Below are 27,469 nucleotides of genomic sequence, written 5' to 3' on the forward strand. Positions count from 1 at the left end.
CCTTGATCTAATGTCCACATATGAGGGAGAACATACGATTTTTGGTCTTTTGGGCCAGGCTAACCTCACTCAGAATGATGTTCTCCAATTCCATCCATTTACCAGCGAATGATAACATTTCGTTCTTCTTCATGGCTGCATAAAATTCCATTGTGTATAGATACCACATTTTCTTAATCCATTCGTCAGTGCTGGGGCATCTTGGCTGTTTCCATAACTTGGCTATTGTGAATAGTGCCACAATAAACATGGATGTGCAGGTGCCTCTGGAGTAACAGTCTTTTGGGTATATCCCCAAGAGGTGAACAGGCCTTTTAATATACAAAGCAGACATAAGGATCAAATCACACCAATGAAAACAAATCAACTAAAAATAAAGACAGAAACCCTGAAGTCTAGACTCAAAGCCGTGGTGAGCTGAGCCAGGTCCAGGTGCCTGTGTGGGGCAGAGATGCATGTTCCAAAACAGCTTCCTGTTGCCAGGCAGGTTCAGGCAGAAGCTGGCTCAGCCCATGTAAGGTGCCTCCTCCCAGTCACAGATCACCCCCTCACCCCCCACCCCTGGACTGGAAGGATTGCTGCAGGGTAGAAAAGCAGCTGGGCTGGTGCACGCTGCGCAGTGGGCAAGTGAGAGGAAGAGGAGAAGGAGAAGGAGGAGGAGGAGGCAGCGCTGTGAGTACACTGACTTCTCTCCCCGGAAGCCACTGCACCCTCCATGGTTGGAACGAAGCTGGCGGGATGACAGGGAAAGGGGGAAGTTACATTCTTGATAATAGAGTTTGTCCCTTTTCATAATTTATGATCTTGTAACTGTTCTGGGTCGGGTTCTTAATAATCTGCCTAGCAGAAAGAAAGCCTCCTGGTTTGTGGTCAGGTATCTTTTGTCAACTCTAATGGGATTTGTGAAGTCATTTACTCTAGGTTCTTCTTCTGCAAACAGTTTTGCTTAATAAATGTGTCAGTTGACATAAGTCAACAAATTAGCTTTATCTACACAATGTGATTTTTATATATCATTTATTTTTACTCTTCACCAATTAGTTGATCCACCAAGATCTGCAGGTCTTAATTATAGGGGTTTTTTTTGTCTTAACAAAATAAGTTTTACACAAAATACAATTTTCAAATAATAAGTTTCAAATAATGCTAGTATTATTTTATGTTTATAAGCCTAACACCCCACTTCTAACTAGTTTTAAAGATTTTTAAGACATTTAGGTATTTTTATTAATTTTAATGTCTTTTTAAAGTTAAAGACAATGCCTATTGACTATTTCTTGCCTGAGTTGAGTTAATAAACACAACAGGAAAGAACTTACTGAGGTTTTATTATATACGTTATTTTAGTTCCATATATAACTTACGTAGTTTTCAAATTTTGTGAGGAAATAGTCCTTTTGATTAATCTTTTCAATGAGGAGAAAAATCATTTTCTTTTTGCTTACAGCAGATTATTTTGCTGTCTGCTATAATAGGTTAAAAATCAACTCATCTATTTTTTTAACTACCTGGGAAGACTACAGACTTTTAGATACCAAGTGGAACTTAGACACCATTTAGTCACTCAAAGGAAATGTCAGAATTTTTTTTAACCTCTCCTGCCCAACCAGAGCCAATACCAATGAACCCCAGAATCTGGCATACCCTGGACTGGAATCTGGGTCTAATGGCCATGCAGGTTGCCCACAAGCCTGATGGGCCACCATTGCCTACCTGGGATGGAAACCACATTTGTGAGAGGGTGACCTGATCTCATCTCCCCCAAGGATTCTCCATCGTATTCCTGCCCTGGTGTGGGGCAGCTCACTGCCATTGCCCACACCTGTGAGCACCTGAGCCACTGATACGTCTAGTCCTTCATTTCTGGTGGTGGATGATGGTGCTCGGCATGGGGTCACAGGGATCTAGAGCAGTGCTATCCAATACACCCTTGTATGGTGATGGAAATGCTCTAGACAAGTCCCACTAAAACCACAGGGCTATGGGATGCTTGAAGTATAGCTAGAGCAGCTAAAGAACTGGATGTTTACTTGTATCAAGTTGAATTCATTTCACTTTAAATAGCTTCATGTAGATACTAACTACCATACTGGTCAACAGAGCTTTAAAGCAAGAAAAAAAACAAAACAAAAAACCAAGTGGGTATGGTGAGCTCTGAAGGTCACAGCCACAGAAATAAGTTCCTCTCTTCATTGTTGTCAGGGACCCATTCTATTTAAGCAAACTATCACTTGTCATCATCTAAAATCTCCACACCCATCTTTAGACTCTTAAGTCATGCAACTGTCTGCTCTTGTTCTGGGGGTCAGGGTCAGGGCTAGGGTGACAGCACATTGCATTCTAGTTTCTCCCTCTCCTATTTCTTTTTTTTGTTGTTGTTAATATGAATTTCTCTAGTATGAGTAGAGTTTGGGGTGTGGTTTGTGTGTTCTCTGGTACAGAAATTTGGGTGAAGTTTCTGTAATGAACTTGAAAAATGATCTCATGCTTGGTGGGTGAGTCTCACATCTTTCTTCTGCTTTGCAAATTGGTTTGTTTAGTGAGCAATTGTTTTTAAACCTATTCAATGTGCCTAGAAACATCAACATTCTGGATATGAATAACATTTATAAGAAAACAAACTAAAAGAAGGCACAAAAAATACATCTCTAGCCTTTTAAAAATCAGTATTTTTCAAAGCAAATAAAGTCTCAGGGTGTTGAGCAATCTGAGTAAGGCATCATGGTGCCAGGTCGCTGGGAAGTTTTTCCATGGGGCAGGGCTCACAGGGGTCTTCCTGTACATGGGAAACATTTAAGGTAAGCTGCACACTTCAGTCTGCGATGATATCACTTCTTTTTTTTTCTTTATTCGTTTATTCATATGTGCATACATTGTTTGGGTGTGATATCACTTCTAAAGTGGCAATCACCTCTCTGCTCTTTGCCACTGTCACTTCCCACTTTTTTAATTCACCTCATCCATTAATTTCCTTTCTACCCCAGCCAGCTAAAGAAATTTAGTATATGTGAGGGAAGTGCTGCATTAGAATAACATGGGGAAGCTTCAGAAGATCATATATTTGAACTAGTCCCTACATACCATGAGGTGAAAGGGCAGGCAAGAAGGGAGGGCACATCAGATCACTAGGAGTCAGACCCCATTTGATTTTTAAAACAAGGTCTTGCTATGCAGCACAGGCTGGCTTCCAACTCATGATCCTCCTGCATCTACCTCCAAGTGCTGGGTTTACATACCTGCCTGGTCCCAAACCCTAAATCTTGAATAAGGAAGTTTCTCTTTTTTTTTTTAGTGCTGGGGCTCAAACCTGGGACCTTGACACATGCTAGGCAAGCACTCTACCACTGAACTACATCCCGAGCCCCAGGAGGTTTGTCTATTTAGGTACTACCTTCTGCTTGGGTCTCTTTCCTTTTCTGTAAAGTCTTCCTTCTCCCTTTGAAAATTTACAATAAGGCATGGACATTGATGGCTTTTGAGACTTGACGATTTTCTTTTATATGTATTTGCACTTTAATCAGGAGCAAAGAAGTGATTTTGTAATTGTGGCATTTCAGAAACTAGGGTGAAGAATGAGGAAGACTGAGTACAGGGAGAGGGTAGAAGGCTTTTTCTCTGCCATCTTTATTTATGTGATTTCCCCTAATGGTTTAACTTGTAAGATAAAAGTCAGCAGACTCAAGGGCAGGGATTTGGGAGTTTCTTAATTCTAGATAGACATAACTGGAGGTGATATCTTCTTGTCTTAAAAAATATTAGTGAGGGGGGAGAAATGAACCAAGCCTTGTATGCACATATGAATAATAAAAGAAAAATGAAAAAAAAAATAAAATAAAATTTCAAATCCAAAAAAAAAAAAAAAAGTAGTGAAAACTCAATATAAGACTGGCTTAAGAGTCAGGAGACATGCACTTGAATCTTGATGATCTTGAAGAAGTCCCTTTCTCTCTTTCTTAGTTTCCTCACCTGTACAATGTGGAGGTTGACTGTAGAGCACCTAAGTTTGCAGCCAGAGCTGAGAGTCTATCACACCATGAATGAATACATGGCCAATAATGGCCATAGGATAAATGACATGTTAATTCCTCCCTACTTACATAGCTTTTTAGTAAGACAAAAAAACCACCAAGAGAATAGTCATTGACTTCAAGGAGTCACAATTAATCTTTTTTAATACCATTCTTCATCAAATTGGCTTTTTTAATGTACAGCAATCTGTTCTTTGGTGGGTTCAAAGTAACTTACTAAGCAAACAGGTAAAGGTGGTTGTGGCAGAGGCTACGAGGCAAGAAAAACCAAACACACATATCCACCTAATGGGACATGCTTTTACCTCCCTGCACTGCCATTTGTCAAGGATGGAGCGAGGGACATAGGGAGGGAAGGAAAATTATGGACAAGGGTAGAGTTGCAGAAAGAAGAGGTTTCTCATGTCTTCAGAAGATGGCAAAGGGCTCAATAAGTGGAAATACAAAAAGGATTTCCAAAGGGAGGAACAACCTATGCACAACTTACAGGCATGCTCAGGACACCAAGGGGACAGGCAAGTCATTTGGAACTGGCTGGGTACTGTCTTGAATACAACCTGTTATCTCTGAGGTTGTCCAGCTCTCTTCCACTGATTAGAAGAAAGAGATGGGTGAGTCTAGCCAGCAAGAAAAGGGAAGTGATTGGTTTGTCTCCAAGAACTGAAAAGTCAAGTTCTCAAATTTGAGCACCACAGAATGGGACAGGAGCAGATTGGGATTTGAAGAGACTGGCCAGCCACAGAGAAGTCTGGATGGTGTGGTTGATTGGTAATGGGAAGCAAGAAGGAGCCCATAGCTGAGCCCATGGGAGCTAGGAGCTGTGCAGGACTTGCCTTTAAATTTAGGCAGCAGGGGTCCATTGGAGATTAGCTAGCAGAGGAGTGATATAAAAATCAGAGCTGTATTTAGGACAGTATGTCTCAAGGTTGATTACATGGCTGGCACTTAAAAGGCTTGTTTATGTTTGTGGAACATCACAAAGTATTGATAATACTCAAAATAATGAGGTAGAGCATTTGGACCTACATTTATTCTACAAACTAGATCCTAACATAGACAGGTAGTAACAGCACCTAGCATTAAGAAAATTTATGAAAGGAAAATGCTTAAAATCACAAATTCTGACCAGTAACTTTTCCTCAAATTAGGAAACACCTTGCAGATACTCAATTTTGTCATCAAAATATGTTGTCACAGTAGATGGAAGTGCTGTAGGACATTTATACACCAGAGGCACTGTGTGGGATGGGAGCAGAAGTTGTTGTATTCCTTTGGGCCAGAAGTTAGTGGCCAGCCATGGAAATCAGAAGGAAGGACTGAGGGGTCTAAGGAGACATCAGAAAATGATCATTTTAGCTTCTATTGGAAATATGCATCCTTCCAAATCAGGAGGGTGTATTAGTCAACGTTCTCCACAGAAATAGAACAGATGAGAGAGAGAGAGATCTTATATGTGTATATAATACATGTGAACATATATATACATATTCTACAGGTAGATAGGACATATAGCCTATCTATTGAGAGGAAAAGATTTATCTTAAGGAATTGGCTCATGTGAGTTTTGTAGATTGGTATATCTCAAATCTATGCAACAGGTAGGCAGTCTAAAAGAAAAGTTATCGTTGCAGTCTTAAGTCTAAAATCTGTGGACTGAAAACTCAGACAGGGTTTCTCAGACTGAGACAGGGTTTCCAGTCTCAGGAAAGAGTTGTTTCATCTTTGGGGAACAACAATGTTTGGATTTAAGGCCTTAACGTGATTGGAGGAGGCCCCAGTGTTATGGAGGTTAATCCATTTTACTCAAAATCTGCTGATGTGTCTGGCATGGTGGCACACACCTGTCACTCCTGCACATAGGAGACTGAGGCAGGAGGATTGTGAGTTTGAGACCAGCCTAGGCTATATAGAGAAGCCCTATCTTAAAAAAAAAAAAAAAGTCTACTGATTTAAATTTTTCTCACATGTAAAAAAAAAAGTCTTCACAGCAATATCCAGACTGACTGATATTTCACAAAAAAAAAAAAAAAAAAAAACCTGGGCACCATATCTTAGCCAAGTTGACCATAAAATTAACTATCACAAGGTATTTACTACAATATTTCCTCATCAGGAAGGGGCAGAGACAAAAATCCAAGAGGCACAACTACTACCAGGCATCAGAGAGCAAGAGTTCCCATTCTGTATGTAGAGAAGTGCCACTTGGTCCCTCCCTCTCATTCTTTCTCCATGCCTGTCCTCTCTTGGAAGATAACAAATTCATATGTCTTTTTAAAAAAATAAGTATCAGTATGGAACCTTGTCAATGTCAAAGAAATCTTATTCTCAGGCATGTGTTAGCCTTCATAGAAATCATGTCACCCTTGACACAGGAGAGAAATTTTTCCTGGATATCCCTCTGGCTTGTATGTTGGAAGCAAGTTCACTCCATTTTTCAGGAACATTTCCAGGTCATCTACCACTGAAAATGGGGGTGGGGGTATCTCTTTGACACAGACATTATGCAATGCCCACTTATACATTGTGACTGGGAATTTCCAACTTGACTCTTAAGTGTCTCTAACTCCTTAAGCTCAGTCATTTGCCTATATCTTTCTTTTCCATTAGTTCCACAACACTGATTCCAACCATTCTGGCTTGCTATGTGGTTTGGAAATGGAGAGGGGGTGAGGGGGTGTTCTGAGAGCCCAGGCTTCCCACTCTTACTCCACCCAAAGAAGCACCATTTTGATCTGTTTTTATGTGTTAGAGTTCCATGTTGAAGTCATATTTCCATATTTCCTTTGAAAACATAGGCCTTTGATTTCTAAAAACTTCAGTCACAGCTTTAGGTGCCTTCATCTTTTCTCGGCTTATTAATTCTGGTCTGTCTGCTTCGAGAAACTGAGGTAAAAGCAAAGAAAATTAATATTAGCTAGATAATAATATTGTATGAGAACTTCACATATATTTTCACAATACCCCTTGAAGCTAGGTATTACTATTCCCATTTAAAGATGAAACTTAACCAAGATTTAGTAACTTCCTGCTGCCACAAGCTAAGATTCAAACCAGATCTTTCCAAAGCTCAAGTTCTTTCTACTTTACCATACTCCCTAATCTGTTCTGATACAAGCTCTAGGCAAACTACTAACATGCATACCCATTCATTCATTTAAGTAAACATCTATCTATTTTTATTTAGAAAAATAATTGATTGCCCACCACATGTCAGGCACTGAGCTACTTTGGACCTGGAAGAACAAAGATAACAGGATCCCACAGCCTGTGTTTGGACACATACATTCAGAAAGCCCTTCATAGGCTGATACCAAGAAGAAGGACTGCAAAAGGGGAGCAGAGCAGAGTCCTCTCAGTAATTTCTGTGTCACAAAGAAAGCAGTCCCAGCACAAGGGAAACCTCGGAGGTCATCTCTGCATCCCCTGCCCTCTGGAACAGAGGCCTCAGAGCAGCTGGGCAGTGACAGCAGTTAACTGTTCAGGAATGCTGAAGGAATGCAGAGGGCCCTCCCAAAGGGCGTGCAACTTGGTACCTGACTCTGGCCACACCCAAGCACAACTGGGAAGCTTTTTCTCTTTTTTCCAGAGATTTCTTTAACCCATAAAACCAACCATGAAAATGAAAAAGAAACACAAGTGGGTAGCTGTATGTAAGGAATCCAGGCCCCTCCAGCAGAGCAGCCCCTGGGCAGGGAACAGAGGTAAAGAGGACACAAAGCTGCTTCTCCTCAAACTAGGAGCCCTTGACTGTGGTGCCAGTCACCATTAGAACTTCCTTCCTATGCCCCATGGGTGTCTGGTGAATAAAGCAAAACCATAACCCAACATCCTGTCCTCCCCAAATATCCTCTGTGTATTGATAATTTCTCATGTTGGTAAATAGTCTTAGCATTTGCCAGTCACTTCTGCATTTTTTATCTCATTGGGTGATCAATCCCATCAAACAAGTTGTGTTCCACCCATTTTATAAATGAGGAAGTAGACACTTAGAGGATCATTGCCCAGAGTAACTTTTTTTTTTTTCCTTTTTTGGCAGTACTGAGTTGTGATCTCATGGCTTCATGCTTGCTAAGCAGGTGCTCTACCACTTGAGCCACACCTCCAGTCCTTTTTGCTCTTGTCATTTTGGAGATAGGGTCTTGCTTTTTGCAATCCTCCTATTTTGCACTTTCCACAAAAAGTGACAAGCTCACACCACCATGCCCAGCTTTTTTCTATTGAGATGGAGGTCTTATGAACTTTTTGTCTGGCTGACCTCAAACCACAATCCTCTCAATCTCAGCCTCCCAGATAGCTATGATTACAGGTGTGAGCCACCAATTCCCAGTTCCAGAGTAACTCTTGATAGAGCAATACTAGGACAGGAATCCTGGCATTCTGATGCCAAATCTAGCATGGCCACTCTCAGACTACAGCCATTAGACCCCACTGTGAGCTACAGGAAACCTACATTTGGCTTCCTCTTGACATTTTTACTGGGGAATGCCACAAACATCAACCTAGCCTAGAACACAAGTGGCCAAAGAGGCTATGAAATGCTGCCTCTCCTGTTGACTTCACATTGCACCTTTTACTGCCACAAATTCTGACCACAGGGAGTAGGTAAGGAGAGCTGTGGTTTTGGGATTCATCTGAAAAGATTTTCCTGGAAGAGTGTGGGTGTGCACTGGGTTTAGGAGAGACGTGCATGTAATTAGAACAGCACTGAAGGGCTAGGGTGACAAGAACTTGGAGACATGAGTAAAGAAAGACCTGGTGCTTCCAACCTCTGCAAAGCTAGAATCTTCTGAGCAGAAAAAATACAGTTGTTCCCTCTGTTCTGGAGTTGGCAAGGAAACAAGCCAACTGTTTCTTTTTCTACTGAACGTATAATAAACGGTATGATAGGCCTTTATAAACTTCAGTGTTAAGTGAGTGATCTGAGTGAGGCAGAGCTGGATTTGAACCTCAGCCTCTGCACTTTCTAGCAATGTGACCCTAGGCAAACTAATCTCACCAAGCCTCTCTATCTGCATCTTCAAAATGGAGGAAACCAGATTCCTACCTCCTCTACAGAGAGTGCAGCTTGCTGACGCCATGATTTTGACCCAATGACACTCATTTCAGGCTTCTGCCCTCCAGAACAGTAGGCTATACATTTGTGGGGTTTTAGGCCATAAGTTTGTGGTAATCTGTACAGAAGCAATAGCGAAAAAAAAATACAGACATACCCATCTCTCAGTCTGTTGAGAAGATAAACACAAAGTGCCTAATAGCACTGAGAGCACCGTAGATGTCTATTAGATGACAGCTTCCATCACTTTTTTTATTTTGGAAAACAAGAGTGGCTTTCTAAGTTGAAGTGTGTCACTGATGTCAGTGGCCTAAAGGGACAGAGAGAATGTTTAGAGAAAAAGAAAGAGAAAACATCTAATAGACAGCAATTTCAGAATATCTTGCTGGTCAATGTACTCCTTCCATCCATAAGCCAGCCCACAGCTGGGTCGCCTCCCTGCTGCTTCTTGCTATGTCCCCATCTAGGTTTCGTTCATGCTTTTCTTGCTTACACCAGGGTCCTGTCTGCTTCCGTCCTGCTTTTCTTCCTCTCTGGCCTGCACTTTCCCATCCTAATGCTTACTCTTGGAATTCGCCCATGAGAGGGAGTATTCGTTTGCTCTCTCCCACCTTTTAAAACCCTGTGTGGCACAGTCATCTTTGGAAAAGCATGTGTTTTACGGGACACAGTCACTGGGGACAAATCCCTTGCTCAGGGTCCTGTCAGCTCCTTTCTGGATCAATAAAAGGCCCTTGTTGAGGGTCCACTTGACCCCTTCCTTTTCCCCCAACCTCCTCCTATTTTCCCCTTTATTCTATTATGTATGGTTAATTTTGCTTTAAATTAATGCTGTATAGTCACACCTTAAACCATATGTAGGATGTTACCTAACGTGGGTGAATACTCAGTACAATGGTGCTGCTGAACTTGGCCTTTCCAGACAGTTACCCTTTATTCTCTGTGCTTCTGTTATCTGAACTTCTATCTTTCACAGTCAATTTATTTGTGAATCTAGTTTGGAGAGTAATCCAACTGGTCAGGGTTAAGGTCAGTACATTCCAGTAATGAACATCACAATGTGACAGATCTGGCTACATGAGTAAGATTTTCCCTTGGTGGGGAGAGTACATTAAGCTTGTCAAGGTTAAGGTTCTACTTGGTCTATTGTGCAACAATCACTGGACAGAAACAAATGGTATTTCTAAACAGAAACTCCACACAGGAATCATTATGTAACAATGGCCCAGATTCTTCAATTCCTTCAGCAGACATTGATGAAGTGTCCACTATGTGCCAAATTCTGAGCTAAAAGCACCACAAATTTTAACTCCTTAAATTCCCATAGCTTCCCAGGTAAATAAAAAAGGGAAAATATTTAGAGAAGATTAAATTACTTGGAAGGTTATTAATGTGTATATTATAGTACAACTACAGAATTAAAAATTGGCAGGGCCTGAGGAAAATAAAAGGCTTGCCTCCACCAATCCCCTCCACAAACCAGGAGTTCGGACAAACTGACTAATTTGCTATCTTGTGGGCACCTTGCTGGTATGTCTCTACTCCCTAACTTTCCCTGTCTCTGGAGTATCACTCACTCCACCTTCCTCCTACACATTGCCATCTCTAATAATCAAAATTGTACATATCTGGTAAGGATTCCTATATATCTTTCCCCTCTCAGAGCTCCCACCATGTTTAGAGTCTCACTATATGCATTACAACTATTTGGGAACATAGCTTCCCTTCTCGAGCACAAAATTCTAGCATACAACTCTCTCCCTTACATTATCTTTGACTACTTCAAAATAAAAACTGAATTACTTGATACCTTTCAATTTAGAGCATGCATGGGTTAATTACTTTTATCAATAAAATGTTGAGAGATGAGGATGACTTCTCTCAAGCTGTTTCAAATGCAGAAGCCAAAATGGCTGTTCCTTCCAGATAACACCCAGGAAAGTGAGAGGCCCATGTTCTGCTGCCTGTGGCACTAAACCTTGTAGATGTTTCTGGAAGCCAGTGTGAGCTACAGGGATGTGCTAGGGCCCCGGGAGTCACAGAGACTCACACTACCCCATTCTGCCATTGTTGCTTGTATTGACCCTGGGAACTTATGTTCCCAATTTAAACTTTAGTTTCCTGATCTGAGAAGTGGAGCTTCCTGTTCTCTTTTCTTTTTCTACCTAGTTGGGTTATGAGACTTAGCTGTGTTCCTGGTAGACTGGCATAAAGAAGGCACTAAATGCCCTTTTCTCTCTCTTCCCCTCTTTTATGACAAGAACTTTGATATTTGCCAACAATATATTCAAGAAGTCATGCTTTTTAATAGCAGCCCACAGTCCGCATAGTACCCACCTTCAAGTTTCTGCTTTCCCCTGTGGGTTTCAGTTTGCCCTGACCCTAGTGTGTTTCAGCTCTGCCCAGTCATCACCACCTCATGTCTTCTCTTACGTACTTGCTCACCCTGCAGGGCCTCGGCTCATCTCTCAGAAGTATGTACCTGGTACACTCCTTACCTGAAAGACACTGAACAGATTCTAGAAGCCTCCTCCTCCTTCTCCTCCTCCTTCTCTTCTCCTTCCCTCCTCCTCTTCTTCCTTCTTCATAAAATTACTGTGCTTTCTTATCTCCGTAATCAAATTTCCTCCATTACTAAGACCTTGCTTTGGATTCTGGGACACAAAAAGGCAAAAATGTCATGATTTATGTGAAAATTATAGCAGTGTCTGTTACCTGCACCTATTAATTGCAGTATTCTTAACTTGTGTCTTTAGCTTATAGGAAATCCTGAAGATGGCCAAAGATGATTCCACTGTTCATTGCTTCCAGGGCCTACTGATATTTGGAAATGTGATTGTTGGTGTAAGTAATGAGTATTTTTCAGAAGCTTCTGCTCTTCCTGTAAGCATGATTTTAGATTAATCAAAAATAAGAGTTTTGAGGAAAATAATGATACCATTACTGGTTCCCTATGTTTCCTTCATTTTTAGAAATGTGTTAATAAATATGACAGGTAGAATTTAACTATATAAACAATCACATGTAACTATGTAAGGTATCAGAGGACCATGGTTGGAAAACATAGATACTTGCCTTGTTATTTTAAAACATAAGAATCATAGGAGTCATATCCACTGTGGTCATGTCCAAACACACCTAACACACACACACACACACACACAAACACCCCTTGGTGCTCTTTCTGATTTCACCTTGGGTTTGATCTGGGGATATAAATTTGTTGAAGCAGATGCTTATATCTTCTTGCTCTTCTATACACAAGCCAGTACCAGGATGTGAGAGTAGCTCAGAGGCCAAACTCTGTGGGCATGGGGTTGGGGAAGAGGTCTTGTTTGGGAGTCAAGAAATTGAACCTTGATCCAGCTCTGCCTCTGACTCCCTGTGTGGCTCTGAATGAGTCATCTTTCAGGGCGAATTTTATTTATCCATGAAATACAGGCATTAGGAAGACAACTGCCAAGAGCCACATCGAGTATTATAACACAGAAATGTGAGTGATGAGGCAGTGGGATAGAGCTGGGGATAACCTTCATGAAAGAAGGCACCGTCTAGGTGGTTCATGATCCAAGGACTTTATGGATAGTCTGTAACTATCCAGGTCTTTTCCTAAATAGCGACAGAGTGACATATGAAGGAAGGTATCCAAGGCAGAAGGTATAAAGAAGTTAGCAGCATGAAAACAGCTGTTTGATTTCCTAGCAATGAAGAATTTAAGTCAGTTGCACAAAGCCTGTGCAAGGAAGGTGTCAGGCTTAATTATCCACCCTCCCCCATCCCCTTTCCCAAGGCTGTGCTCCTGCGCCTGACATGGCCCACTCTTGCCTTGCTTCCAGATGTGTGGCATCGCCCTGACCGCTGAATGTATCTTCTTTGTATCTGACCAACATGGCCTCTACCCACTGCTTGAAGCCACCAACAATGATGATATCTATGGAGCCGCCTGGATTGGCATGTTTGTTGGCATCTGTCTCTTCTGTCTGTCTGTTCTAGGCATTGTGGGCACCATGAAGTCCAACAGGAAGATTCTTCTGGCAGTAAGACCTTACAATTTTATAGCTATTTCCCTGGACAAGTTTTGATGGATTCTTTCTTCTTCATTGAGCACAATTCTTTGGTTTTCAGTGGGTAGGTGGGAGCAGAGTATTCTAGACGAGGAGTGAGAAAGGGGGAAGACTTTTTGCAGTGAGATCCTGAGGGCAAGGAGGCCCTCCACCATTGCAACTCCAGAAGATTCTTGTACAGAGAATCTAAAGGAGAACTACCTATAGGTGACCCAGTTGAGTATTTTCCAAATGTGTTTCTCCAGCTGGCATCTACATGTATCTAACTTGTACATAAGCATGTACTTATTAGATTTTTCTCTTGATAAGACATACTTTTAAATATTTTAATATTAATTAGGCATTGATACATTAGAATATGAAGTACAAAGTAGGCATGAATTTTTCAGAGAGCATAGGCCTTTTGGAAGATTTTTGAGTTCAAGGCTGATAGGTTTTGTACGATGGCCTGCACTTTCCACATTGTCATTCATTGTGCTGTGCAGGGACCCTAGAAAACACAACTGTGAACAACTGACCACTTGCACCTGCCTGCACAGGCTCTAACTCTGTCCCCAAACCACAGACAGCAAGATTGTGACATGCCATTGCAGATGGAAGCAAATTTGTAGCCAGCAAAGGTTTAAAAAGAAAACTTATGTTAGGACTTGATGGAACTGAACACACACACACACACACACACACAAAACCTCCCTACCGATGAAAGACCTCTCCTACCCAGATGCTGCAGGACCAGAGTTTCACTTCTATAGAATAAGCCCAGTAATTTAATGGGCTTGTTGACTTTTCCTCTGAACTAACCATTGTCCCAATTTACCTTGTCTGTTTCCCTAGTGAGAGTTAGTGCCAGAGCAAATGTTCCCTCTTTGGGAAGGTGGGGTAGAATCAGGAGAAAGGAAGAGGAGAAGCAGGTATCCCTAAAGACAACCTTCCCCTGCATCCCAGGTGCACTGTGGGCTAGCCCTGTGTGTGTGACACAGCCAGGAGAAATGAGCTGGGGAGAAAATGAGATGGAGCAGTGCCCTCTCTGAGGTGCTGATGGAGAGGCACCTGAAATCTGGCCTCTTGTCAGGGGTGTGATCAAGGGGCTCTGAAGCTCTGCAAGAGGAGCCATCAAAGCTCTTGACAAGAACGAGGCAGCCGGCAATACAGGGAAGAATGTGCAGGGCCTCTCAAGGCCTCCTGACTGCAGCCAGAGCTCTTTCCTGGATGGAATAGTGGGAGCACTGTGCAGAGAGCCCCCACCCTCAAAGAGGGAGGACAGTCTTCCTATTCCTGCTCCCCACTGACTCCAACCATGGTGCCCATTACCAAGAACAACACAAGGACCAACAGCACATGTGCAAAGATGAGGAAAGCAAAGACAACTCTTACAAACCTCCCCAGCCAGACTCTGAGTCCATTTGCTGTTCAGTTATTTTCCAGCCAGATACAGAAACAGTGTCATGTGGAGGCATTGCATGCCTCATGGGCACAGAGCCATGTGCCCACGTGCACACATGTAACAACACGACACCACACAGTGAGCTCTGTCCCCCTCACTAGAGTGAGGGGTGTACGAGAGGAGCATGCCAGTGAGTCGCTGTGTGTCTGAAGGGTGCCTGCTCCTCTGTGGTGAGTCTGCATACTGATTAGGAAGTACTGGTGTTAAACGTGTTCTGGCTTGTCTTTTTCTTAGCTCTGTGATTCTAAATTGCCAGCAAATCAATCATAAAGGAAATTTGTTCCAATTAGCAGGGATTTATAAGGTTCTACATGATGTGTGACAGAGTAAGACTCTCTTGCCTGTCACTGAGTGTGACACATGTGCATACACATGATCGATTCATTCTCTTGTATTTATTTTTCCCAGTTAAAATTCAGGATACTAGATTTGAATACAGAACCCTGTATTCAAAGGCCACTGTTCTTGGGAGAAAAGCAGAGAATTGAGTTGACTAGCACCAGGGTTTAGCTAGCACCTAGCACCAGTTCTCATCCAAGCAGCTGATCAAAGAGGGTTTGTGGAATAGCTCCATGCATGATTGGATGATAAAATTTAGACGACTGTGCTGAAAAACCATTTAGGGAAGCCTCCCTCTGGGAACAGCTGTAATCCTTTTTTTCTCTTTTCTTTCCTTTCTAGTACTTCATTCTGATGTTTATAGTCTATGGCTTTGAAGTGGCATCTTGTGTCACAGCAGCAACACAACGTGACTTTGTGAGTATACTCCCAAAAAGCACAGGGCAAAAATGACAATATAAATCACCTTCATCATCATAACATAATAGCCTCCCTTTCTATGAGCTACGGATGCTAATAGGTGCACTAAGACATACAGCATTTTATTTAATACTCATCAACCTAAGAAATATGCAGTATCACTTCTCCTTTTATGAGTGAAAAAATGCAATATAAAAAGCTCTCTTAAAGATACACAGCTGGCAAGTGAAAGTGAAAGAATTCTGAGCCCAAGCATCCTGACATCCCAGACCCAAGCTGGTAACCCTTACACTCATCACCACTCTGCCATGGCCATGGCCGTAGCCTTCCAGTGGGATGATACATATTCTACTTCATCTAAGAAGTATCATTGTCTTCTTTTTGTTGTTTTCCTAGCATATGCTGCCCTACAACATCTGTCCATCCTGGACATAGAGTAGTTTCTTTTAAGACAGAGGTCTCTTACCTATATGGGGACTTCAGCCAACATAAGGCAGCCTTGGCCAACTGTACCTGGTGCCTCTGAGTGTAGCTTTGCTCCAAGAAAATATTCAGAGTCCTCAGAAACAGGCAGAGAAAAATATTTTCCCTCTTTGGGCAGTAGTGTGTTAACTCTCCCTTTTGTGTGGTCTCCTCCCATGTAGTTCACACCCAACCTCTTCCTGAAGCAGATGCTGGTGAGGTACCAAAACAACAGTCCTCCAAGCAATGATGACCAGTGGAAAAACAATGGGGTCACCAAAACTTGGGACAGGCTCATGCTCCAGGTAAGGTGTGTGGTCCTGGGGTGATGCCAGTTACCAGGGCATGTGAGGAGGATGGAAGTCAATGCCTCAAGGTTTCCTTCAGAAAGACACAGATACAGGCAAAGTCATCTCTGCCTGTATCAAGGTGGGAGGATGTTATACACAGGACTCAGTGGGGCCCCTAGACCTATATTTTATTTCAAGCCATGAGGTTGATTAGCTTACCTTTAAAGGGGTTAGATTAAAGAAGTTTAGATTGATCATACATTCTTCCTCTTAGAACTCAAGTCTCTTTACAGTAAAAAAAAAAACATCTTTTCTGCACCAGAGTGAACTCATATGGCAATTACTGCCTGTCTTGCCTTTTTTGGTACCCTTTTACATCTCCTAAGAGTCAGTTCAGCTAAGGACCAGGAGCTGTGACTTGACTTAATCACCCATTTTTTTCTAACTAGTGATCACACCACATGTCCAGGTTTATCTCAAATACCATAAGAAGACCAACGCTTCAAAATGCCACCCTCATCTTGCCCTGTGTGTACAAATTGTTATCTTCCACATAGCCCCAAGAGGACTCCTCAGTCGCCCTGCTCCCACCCTCTACCACCAATTTCTCATTCTATAACCAGAAAACCTCTTATGGCCTCTACTCCTTCTTTGAGCTCTGTCTTTATTCTGTCAGTTCACTGGAAACTTAGCTGTCTCCTGGTGGCCTTCACCCTCTCATTTTTCTCTCATACCTCATAGGACCTGAAAATTGGCTAGGTGTCCTCCTTGCTCGCTTTGGCTATCATATTCTCCTTCCTTCCTTATTTCCTCCTTCAAACAGCTGAAGTCCACATCATCAATCTACATCATCAACTATTCCTCTTTATTGTGATTATTTCTATCACCTTCCATCCCATCATTCTTCATTAGGGACTTCAAGATCTCACTCACTATCCACTCTTCCCTCATATTTCTGTCCACCCTGTATTAGATGAGAGTTCAACATCCACATAAATGACTCAGACAACATCTGGTCTCTCAATTCCTGTCCTACTCCATCCCAAAGATTCTTCCTCCACCTCACTTCAGCCAACCTCTTCATGGCCATAGCTAGTAACTGTGCCACCCAAGAAAGTCCCACTTTCTGGCCACTATCTTCATAATTTCTTTCACTTACTCTAATATTCCTATCCCAATAATTTTACTCCACTAGGACTTCCAATTTATTGACCACTTTTTCACTTTCCCTCACCCTTTTCATGCTCTTTCTTTTCTACTTATCATCATTCCCTTATCAGCCTCCTTTATTCCCTTACCTACCTCCGTTCCTCAGTCTTCCCTAACCAATGCCCACCATGGCTTATACAACTTTTTGCCCACATCCAGAGCTAGCCATTGCTGGAAAAAGTCACATAACCATACTGATCATTCAAATTTATATTTATGACCATAAAGCTCAAATGAATGCTCTAAATTTTCCTAGTATATTTTCCCAGAAAATTCCCATATTCCCTATTGCTACTATTTCACATACTGTCTCCTTGCTTCACACCAGCAAAATCCCTCCTCACCCTCACTCCCGGCTGATGGCCTTACCTCACGTCATTAAAAATAAAGAAGCAATTCAGCGAGAACCATCTTATCTCTCCACCTCCACATCTGCCCAGCTACACTCTTCTGCTCCTGTACTCTGCCTTCTCTCTTGTTATGATGAATGGATGGTCCTTTGTCTGAGGCCCTGGCTTCTGCTCTACATTCTATTTCCTTTGCTCCAGCAGTCTTTCCTGCTTTTACCCTTCTCATCAGCTTCTCCCTCACTCAGCCTGCAAGAACTCCTTAATTGTTCACCTTTCAAAAAACCATTGCCCAACATTCATCCACTATTCTGTTCTACCACTTTCTATTTCATGGCAAGAATAAAGAGATGTCCACACCTGCTATTCCATTTCACATCTCTCATCTGCTTTCATTCAGTAACAATTGGCTTCTGACTCCACCACACAAATAAAATGACCCTTAGCACAGTTATCAGTCTCCACCATCCTGCCAAACCCAATGGTCAAGTTCTTGTCCTTATCTTACTTGACATCCTATCAGCATTTGTCACACTGGTCACTCCTTTACTGCATTTTCGCCCTTTTCCCCAAGTCAATGCTGGAGACCTACCAAGCTCAATTCTGCACCCTTAACTCTTCTCTGTCCCCACTTAAATCCTACTCTTAAATAACCCTGCCTCAACTTAATCTTTTTCCCTAGAATGCTCAGATTAAAACACAAAGTTATTACTTTTTCCTGGTTAGATAGTTCCTATAATCCAATGGCAAAAGCTTGGTATCCTTTAAAGATGGTTTTTATCAAGTTTCCTTAGATATACTTATTCTAAAAGTTGAGAGATACCTGTAGCTTCACTTCTTCCCTTGAAACTTTGTGGCAGAATGTATGATAGCACTACCAAGCATAGAGGCTCACACCCATAATTCCAGCTCCACAGGAGTCAAAAACGTTAGCAGCCCTGTCTCAACAAACAAGCCAGGCGTAGTGGTTCTCCCTGGTAATCCCAGCTACTAGAAGGTATAAGTAGGAGGATTGTAGTATGAGGCCAACCCCAACCAAAAATGTGAGACCCTATCTAAAAAATAACTACAGTAAAAAGGGGCTGGTAGAGTGGTAGAGCTCCTGCCTAGCAAATGTGAGGCTCTGAGCTCAAACTCTAGTGCTGCCAAAGAAGGAGAACAGAGAAAAGGAGAGAAAGGAGGGGAGAGGGGGAAGGGGAGAGGGGGAGATGAGAGTAGAGAAGAAAGAACTTATGATAGGAAAGGAAAGTGATATGAATTACCTCATCCTGTCTTCAGTTCTATACAGAGTATAAGGATATCAGTTATGTATAAATTGACCTTCCTTTCCTATAAAGAGGTATAGCTGTGTGCCATCAAGTTTTTACATTTTTTCCAGTTTATCTTCTCCCTTTACAATTACTCTAGGAAATGTCAAAATATAGGAAAAGTAAAACAAGAATAATTACTCATAACTTCTTCACCTCTAAAATTTTTAACTTTCTGCTTTTAAATTTGCTCAGATGTGATCTTAAAACATATATTTCTCTTATATTATTGTATCTTGATATTAGTATGAATTAACTGACATTTATTAAGGGGTTACTGTGAACCAGGTCCTGCACCAAACACATTAACTCATTTAATCCTCACAAAAACTCTGTAAGGTAAATACTGTATTTATCCCACTTTATAGTTTAAGGCTATCAGACAGACACTGTATTTATCCTCACTTTATAGTTAAGGATGACTGAACTTGTGGCTTAAATAGTAGAGTGCCTGCTTTGCAAGTGCAAAGCCCTGACTTCAAATCCCAATTTCATCACAGTTAAGGAATGAGTGTTACAGAGTTTAAATCACATGCTCACTAATGGCTAGTACAGTAGTACATGTGAAAAATATTTTTCAGACGCTAAAATGTAAGTTAACAGAACCTTCAGCGCTGGTTTGGGGATTGTTTTAGTAAACATAAGATATGGTATACTTTCCACATCTTTCTCAAAAAAGTCTCACTTGCTACATTGATGGCTCTAGGAAGGACCATAAAGGAGAATTTTATATCACTTATCTCCTAACAGGACCATTGCTGTGGTGTAAATGGCCCTTCCGACTGGCAGAAATACACGTCTGCCTTCCGGACAGAGAATAATGATGCCGACTACCCCTGGCCTCGGCAGTGCTGTGTCATGAACAACCTCAAAGAGCCTCTCAACGTGGAGGCTTGCAAACTAGGTGTGACCGGTTATTATCACAGCCAGGTGAGTCCCCTCCCCTCCAAGACCTGGTTCTTCTGCTCTTTGTGAATTAAATAACAGATGACTGTAAGTAATGGTCTCTCGGTAAGGAATTCTGCTGAACCTCATGTTAATTATTTCCTTCCCTGTTAGTAAACTGTGAGTGCTAATCTAGAACTGTTACAGGGAAACTTACATTTTCATAAAATTAACAGAACATGAAAATTGCAATAGCAAAGTTTCACTTGAAGGTGATTTATATGTCTAAAACTGGCTCTTCAAGAAACATTTATATTAAGTAATGATTTGTAAAATGCAAATTGGAAGCAATGATGTGCAAAAAGATTGTTTTGCCAATTCCAAAGCAATGACAGTTGCCAGGGGTAAAGGCAGTAATTAGGCATCCACATTTCTTATCAGAAGTGAGGCAGGACAGTGTTAATAAAATGTTATTATGTTAGTTTGAGTCAAAGACGACTTATATACAGATAGTGTTTGAAAAAAAAAAAAGTGTTTTCCAGACTGCTGATCTGATGATGATCATGAAACACTTACTGAGCTCTTACAAAAAGCCATCCATGCACTCATGCCTCTGATGCTCAAAACTTGGTATCTGTATGATCCCTAAGTTTACAGGTGAGAAACTGAGACATAGAGATACAAATTGGTACCTTGCTCAAGGTTATGCAATTAATAAGTGGTAGCCAGGCTTTAGAGTTGAGCACTCTGGCTCCAGACTCCAAGCCAAGAGATGCTTGGTAATCCTCCCCCAAAAGCCCTGGTGAACACCTCCACATAACTGTAGCCAGCATCCACCAACACTGTGCACTGACATGCTGTGTGCTGCTTTGGGAAAACTAGTTGTATGGCAGTTTTTGAAATAATTGAGATGTATCAGGCCCTTTAGGATGGGAATAAATGGTACAAGCTGCACGTTTGGAGTGACAGACATGGCACTGCCAACCCTCACACTACCCCTGGCCAGGTATCACACCAGGATTGAAGATATCAATCCAGGAAGGATGAGGAGTGACAAACAGGATGTTGCACAGTGTTCAGAGCAACCCTCATTTAGTTTTATGGCAACATTATACTGGCATTGTTCTAATCAGCTCTATTCAGACTGCTATAAAAATTAAATTTGGTGCATAGAACCTCAGTACGAAACAACTATCGCTTTCACGACTAATAAAATGCTTCCAGTATTTCAGCACTGGAATTGGCTCGTGCAACCCAATCTTGGTTGGATTGTAATTGTGTACAAACTGCATTACCTCTTTGAAAAAAAGGACACTCACCTTTCATATGATCTAATTCACAACGGCACTTTTTCCCTAGAACATACAATATTCTAGTCATGAGAACAAATCTAACTGGTTTTCTCCAGTTGAGATAAATGAGGTTTGAGGGAAAGATAGAAACCAGATCTGTCCACTCACAGTCTTGGGACCTCTACACCCAGTTTAGCCACCCTTCCAACAGCTTCTTTTTCAGTTCCTTGCCTCACCTGACAATTCTACTAGCTGCCAAACTCCAGTTACAGGTCATCATCTTCGCTCAGCCCTACTCCACCAGATTCCTGAATTCGGAAGTTTTTTCCTCTGCCCCTGATTCCCTCTACTCTTACATCCTCAATCTCGCTAATTCTTCACCCTCAACATAATCTTTTATCTATTAATCCTTCCTGATTCTCCCTATTGTGGTCCCCCATTCTCTGACTCAGAATTCCTATAATTCCTGCTGAGCCTCCTCCACCAATCCATTGCCACAAGGCAAAATGGACCACCGCAATACCTACAGTACTTTGCTCCTATTTTATCATTCACCTCCAAGAATTATGTTATACTTCTTAAGGACTTTATGTTATTCAATTCTGTATCTTCAGTATGTAGCACAACACCGGGTACAAAAGCAGACAATTGATAAATGTTTGGTGGGTAGGTGAATGAAGAGGTGGATGGTTTTCTATGTCAAATCCATATTTTAGCTTTTGAAGATCTATAGTGCACACATGTGTTGCTACCATCATGAGGAATAAACAAAATTAGAAAAGCCATTGTAAGTGCAATAATGGTAGAAATCAAACAGTTTCCCATAGTAGGTCAGATGCAAATATATATTCTATATATATTTGCTCCATCAGCCTCATAAATGCTATGTGCAAATTCTGATAACTACATCTCAAAAATAACATGATGGACCTAAGGAACTGAGGCATTAATAAAATGATTAGCATCATGAAAACTCACTCATGAGATTCAAAAACTGGGGCTTCTGTCTGTGAGCTCCATAAAGGCAAAACCCATTTCTCTCCATAGGTAAATGCGCAGTGCAGTACTTGGCACCTGGCATAGGAGAGCTCTTACATATAGTATTAGATGGGTGGTCACTCTCAGGATTTCAGAAAGGTAGGAGTGTTGGCTGAATTACCAAGTATGTTGTAAATTATGCCATTTGTAGCAATTACTAAATCTCATGTTCCACAAAAAGTAGAAGGATGGTCTGCCAAGAGTTTATAGAGGGGTGAGGGAAAATCGTGTCCCATTCATTCTATAAATATTTATTAGATGCCTACTGTGTGCCAGACACTTATTCTAGGTTCTAGAGATTTGACAATGAACAAAATAAAATCTCTTCCTACGTGGAGATGGCATTCTAGTGTGGAAGACAGATAATAAACATGCTAACAAGAAAAACATGGCAAAAGTCCAGGTAGCAATAAGTGCCATGACCAAAAATAAGCAAAAGTATTTTTTCTTGTTTCATTTCATTTTATTTTTGAGTTAGCATACATTAATGTTTTATTTTTCTTTTGTGGTAGTGGGGGTTGAACCCAGGCACTCATGCTAGGCAAATGTTCCTCCCCACCCCAACACTTGGAGAAGAGTTCTAAACAAAGGAAACACAACTGGACAGGCCCTGTAATGGGAATGCTCTTAGATTTTTGGACATCCATCAGGGATATCAGTCTGACAAGGCCAGTGGGAGATGGCTAGAAGGCAAAGATAGATCTGGATTTTGTATGTGAACTCAGATCTCAGGGAGACTAGCTAGGAGGCTATTGGAGTAATCCTCAAGTGAGGGCCTGATGGGCCAAAGTGGTACAAGAAGAAGTAAAATTGGATTTGGAATGTAATTTTTAAATAGACACAAAAGGATTTGCTGAAGTGTACATGTTGAGTAAAGAAGTAACAGTTAAGAATAATTCCATGATTTTTCATTTGGGCATGTAGGTGAATGGAGATGCCTGTGACATAAAAGGGAAGACTTATGTGTTGATTATCAAGGGTAGGGAACAAAACATTAAGTGCCACCTGTAGCCACTGGGTGTAGCCTAATCTTCATAGTCAGCCTAGGACATTTGCTGAAAATGCTGACATTTGCTGGCAAATCTAGGACATTTGCCTCAGGACTTCCTGGTCAGTGTAGTCACCCCTGATTATCACACATCTCCTCTGTCATTCCCAGGGCTTTTATACAGGTAGGGTGGTTCAGGTGGTAGCTCTTGCCAGAGTATCTATCACTCTGCAACTTCGCATAGTGACTAGGACAGAGTGTGCCACATATAAATGTTTACAGTATTAATTAATTGTTAATTAATTAATCACTCATTCATACACACTTACCATGGCTCTTCAAGACATCACTAGACTCTGATAAAGGTATGTTCAAATATAATGTCAAGTTATATTTGAATTTAGAGAGTATATTATACACTTTAGGGAGTATGACATAGGGATTCCTTAATAATTATTTTTAAATGGCAACAGAAGACCTCTGGTTCCATGGAGCAGAACCATTTTTTACTGAAAAACAAATAAAAAAGTAACTCTGTTCTCAAATCACCAAGAAAATCTTTTGAGAGGGAAAAATTATTGAGTGCATTATCCATGTATTCAACATAGGAAAAAATGTCATGCTGAAATATACTTTTATTAGAGAGACTAAGTGATAAAGACAAATAAATGTGATATAGAATAATTATTCAACAGTATTCTGTATGTTCTCTCAGCAAAACACTTCTAGTGGCTGACTGTCCCTAGCAATATGGAAATAGCCTAGTTGTAAAATGGACTCTGGAGGGTGTGATCCAAATAAGATTCTGCTTTCCCTCTTACATCTTTCTCCTGTTCCTCTCACATCAATGTGAATCATCCCCTTTTCCAGGGCTGCTATGAACTGATCTCTGGACCAATGAACCGACAGGCCTGGGGGGTTGCCTGGTTTGGATTTGCCATTCTTTGCTGGACTGTGAGTATTTTATTATACCACTGGTTCCCTCAATCATACCAGAAAATCTGGAAACCAACCCTCATAACTGAAAGCTAGCAGGAAACTCCTGACACCAGAACAAGGATGGTAGGTTCCCTTGAGGTATGGGCGGAGTTAGCCTCCTGAGCTGGGAAAGGATGCTCTCTAAAACCAGACTGCCTGGAACGCACTTGCCTCTTAGGGACTGGAGAGCCTCCTTCCCTGGCATAGACTTCTTACTGAGCTCCAACCTGCAGCTCAGGTCTCCACGTCTCATTTTCACTACAACTAGATCTCAAGGACTGTCCTCTCACTATCCAGATGGTTCCTGCCCAACACCTATTCACTGAGCCCCTTCCAAAGGGCAGCCTGCACCAGGCCCTCACTTCCCACTGCCCTTTGTACCTGATACACATGCAGCAAGAGGTCAGAGCTCTGGTTCTCTGCCCTGGCTGTGAGTTAAAACAACCAACTACACCAGTGCTTTTCCTCCAGATAACCATATTTCAGTACACAAAAGCACTGCTTGATGCATACTTTCTTCTTGTAATAACACAATACTAAAAAGATGTGTAATCAAAGCTCAAATGTAATGAAATGAGTAGCTCTCATTGCTTCATTAAGGACAATCTCAAGTAAAACTGGCTTTTTTTTTTTTAAACTGCAAGTGCCCAACAGAGAAGAATACAGTGACTCCTAACACAGTTTAGTGCCTCTGCCTTGATCCTGCTACGACTCTACCAGGCTTACTTCCACTGTCTTTGCACCATCAGTGCCAATGTAAAAATGGTGAAAATGCAAATAAGAGTGTATTATTTAAATATTTATGACATCTGGATCTCTGAACCAGTGTTTGCATGACATACTTTGAGAAGTCCTAGGGAAGGGGGTGGTAAACTGAGTGAGGCTGGAAGGAGAGAGGAATCAGCTCTTTTGAGTCTTTTACGATCCCTCAATCCACCTTCCTAGACACACTCTGTGCATGCCTCTCACCTCTACCATGGAGCTATTTCCCTGTAATGGCACTGACCCTGCCACAGGCTGGGAACCAACTGTTCTTTATACTATGTGCTGGGAGAGCACATAGTAAGGGCTCAGTAATTTGTTGAATGAAAGATGACTAACAGGGAAGTTTATATTCCTGTCATATTAGCAGGAAGTGTAGGATAACATTTAACAAATTTCAAGTATCTTACAACTGCAGGCTAATTGTAATCTTAGATATTTCCACGAGTATCCAATGGATTCAAAATATAGTAAATTTCCCTTGAAATTCCAGGGAGATTGAGAATCTGCTATGGACAAGACACCATATCAAATACATTTAATATGAAATCCTCACCACAGTAGCTGGGTAGGTAGCCAATGTGTCTGACTAGGAACAGTAGTGAGAGGAGCCCTGAGGCACGACCAGTTCACTGCTGCTCACAAAGAGCTTTCCTTAAGCCCTTAATCAGTTAAACTCTGAGGGTGACTGTCTGGTTGGAGCCCAACTCCTTACTAGTCCTTAACTTTAGGTAACTGACTTATCTTATCGGTGCTTTGGGCTCTTCAAAGGGTTTTGGAAGCAACAGTGCCTGGCGCATATAAGTTCTAATACATATTAGACTCAATTATTATTATTTCATCATCCCATTCACTCTTCTAGCTTTGAGGTAGGTAGAGAAGGTGTATTTAATTTACAGATATAGAAACTGAGGCTCAGGAAAGTTAAGCAATGTGGCTAGGGTCCCCTGGGAGTAGATGCCAGATCTAGTTTAGCACAAAAGTGAGAAGAGCCACCTCAGAAGTCAGAGAGTCTTGGATGGGAAGTAGGGTGGGAAAGTGGGGACTAGGAAGTTGCTCTGAGTGACAGGTGATAAGCAATGCTTTGGAGCAGGATGGACTCAATTTCACATCTGGTCCAGAGACGCTGATTAAGGAAAAATTACTCTTAAAGATTAGTGAACATAACTTCATTTTCTTCCAAGTAGGAGAAATTGTTTCTAAAACGATTGCTTCTAAAACAATTTCTTATTTATTTTTTCCCTTGTTTATTCTAGTTTTGGGTTCTCCTGGGTACCATGTTCTACTGGAGCAGAACTGAATATTAAGCGTGCTGTGGCACCACCACACCTCCTTCCTCCAGGGACTGTGGATTTGGTGTCAGAACCTGCTGTCACCGCACATTCCACATGGGGATCTGCAGCGACGTAATCACCAAGTCAGAGGGTGTAGACAGAATTCCTGCAGGCTTTCAGGCTCTTGCAATTCTCAGGAGTATTTTTCATCCTCATCTAGGATTCTGCAACATTTTTGTGGACTGTCAGCCAGAAAATGTGGCAAGTAGAGAATACTCTCATCCCTGCTTATTTTTAACTTGGGGGCATACTGACTGACATTCAAAGGAACCTGTATTGTCACAGTAAGCAAGGCCTATATTCAAACAGCAAATCTGAATAGCAAATAGCCTGTGTTTCTCACTGTTTTCTAAAAGAAACCTTTCCATTTATCTCAGTATTGTCTGGGTGAGGGAAGGAAGGAAAAGATTGCTGAAATGTACATTTTGCCTTTTGTTCCATGGTGGCTCCTATGGACAGAGAATGGTGATTCATTTGATGCTAGAACAATTCTTGATTTTTAGTTAACCACAGTTCAAACTTCTTCTAATGCCCTGCAGAGTGATTTGTGTTTAGTAACCTCAATCTTCCATTAATTAAAAGTATGTGGACTTTGGGGACGTAGAAGGGGCCTTATATACTGACTCCGACTTTGTCCTGAGTGGTGTCAACTTGAAAAGCCTTTCAAACAGGTGAGCCACAGGCCAGCTACTAGAATGGGTGATTTATAGGGAATTTTGTTTGCTGTCAAAATATTTCTCTTCTGAATTGTGTTTCCCTTTATGGTCAGGAAGGAAGTTCTTATAACTCTCCATTTATTTGTCTAATCTTATAAATAAAGAGATCTTTACAAGTGTTCTTTCTCTTTTGTTTCTATCAGTGTCATACTTGGTCCTATGAGTCTAGCAAAATGGGGTTTCCAACAAAAGAGCCTAATGTGTGGGAATTAAAATAGAGGAGATGGGAACTGCAGGTTTCTGCTGGAAGGGAAATGACTGGAATTCAATGTTAACTTTTACTTTTCACTCTTGCTGTACTTACCGCAGAAGTGCAGGTGGGGCTAATGTTCTTCAAATCCTTTTCCTCCTGCACTTGGAGACAATGTGCACCTCTCTGACGCCAACAGCCCAATTGTGTCCCTTGTGAAGAAAACATATGTCACTTAAGGACAGCCAACTCAAACAAAAACAACAGCCCCATCCATGCCCAGTCAGGTTCCTGTGAATTGGGCTGAGTGCTGAGGCAGGGGC

At 41.5% G+C, this 27,469-nt stretch overlaps 1 protein-coding gene and 1 long non-coding RNA gene across 2 annotated transcripts; one reads left to right on the top strand and one right to left on the bottom strand.

Annotated features, from left to right (window-relative positions):
* Positions 1-502: 502 nt before the first annotated feature.
* On the top strand, positions 503-27,077 carry Upk1b (uroplakin 1B). Its single transcript, XM_020176536.2, has 8 exons — positions 503-672; positions 11,838-11,925; positions 12,918-13,118; positions 15,271-15,345; positions 15,993-16,115; positions 19,714-19,893; positions 24,037-24,120; positions 26,163-27,077. The coding sequence occupies exons 2-8, from the start codon at positions 11,857-11,859 to the stop codon at positions 26,211-26,213; spliced, it is 783 nt and encodes a 260-aa protein (XP_020032125.2). The 5' UTR covers positions 503-672; positions 11,838-11,856; the 3' UTR covers positions 26,214-27,077.
* Positions 622-12,945, bottom strand: LOC141423245 (uncharacterized). The gene is made up of 3 exons (XR_012447955.1): positions 11,580-12,945; positions 9,239-9,391; positions 622-6,911 (listed from the first exon to the last, which is right to left on the bottom strand). It is a non-coding gene; the product is annotated as an uncharacterized lncRNA (long non-coding RNA).
* Positions 27,078-27,469: the final 392 nt, after the last annotated feature.

This window comes from Castor canadensis, chromosome 5, assembly GCF_047511655.1.
Source record: "Castor canadensis chromosome 5, mCasCan1.hap1v2, whole genome shotgun sequence".
Lineage (NCBI taxonomy): Eukaryota > Metazoa > Chordata > Mammalia > Rodentia > Castoridae > Castor > Castor canadensis.

What these genes read in the sequence shown, in the direction of transcription:
- Upk1b (XM_020176536.2), top strand. Translation starts at nt 11,857, where the DNA reads ATGGCCAAAGATGATTCCACTGTTCATTGCTTCCAGGGCCTACTGATA. An exon ending in GGGACAGGCTCATGCTCCAG is followed by an intron (nt 16,116 to 19,713) that starts GTAAGGTGTGTG and finishes ATCTCCTAACAG; the next exon opens with GACCATTGCTGTGGTGTAAA. An exon ending in TTGCCATTCTTTGCTGGACT is followed by an intron (nt 24,121 to 26,162) that starts GTGAGTATTTTA and finishes TGTTTATTCTAG; the next exon opens with TTTTGGGTTCTCCTGGGTAC.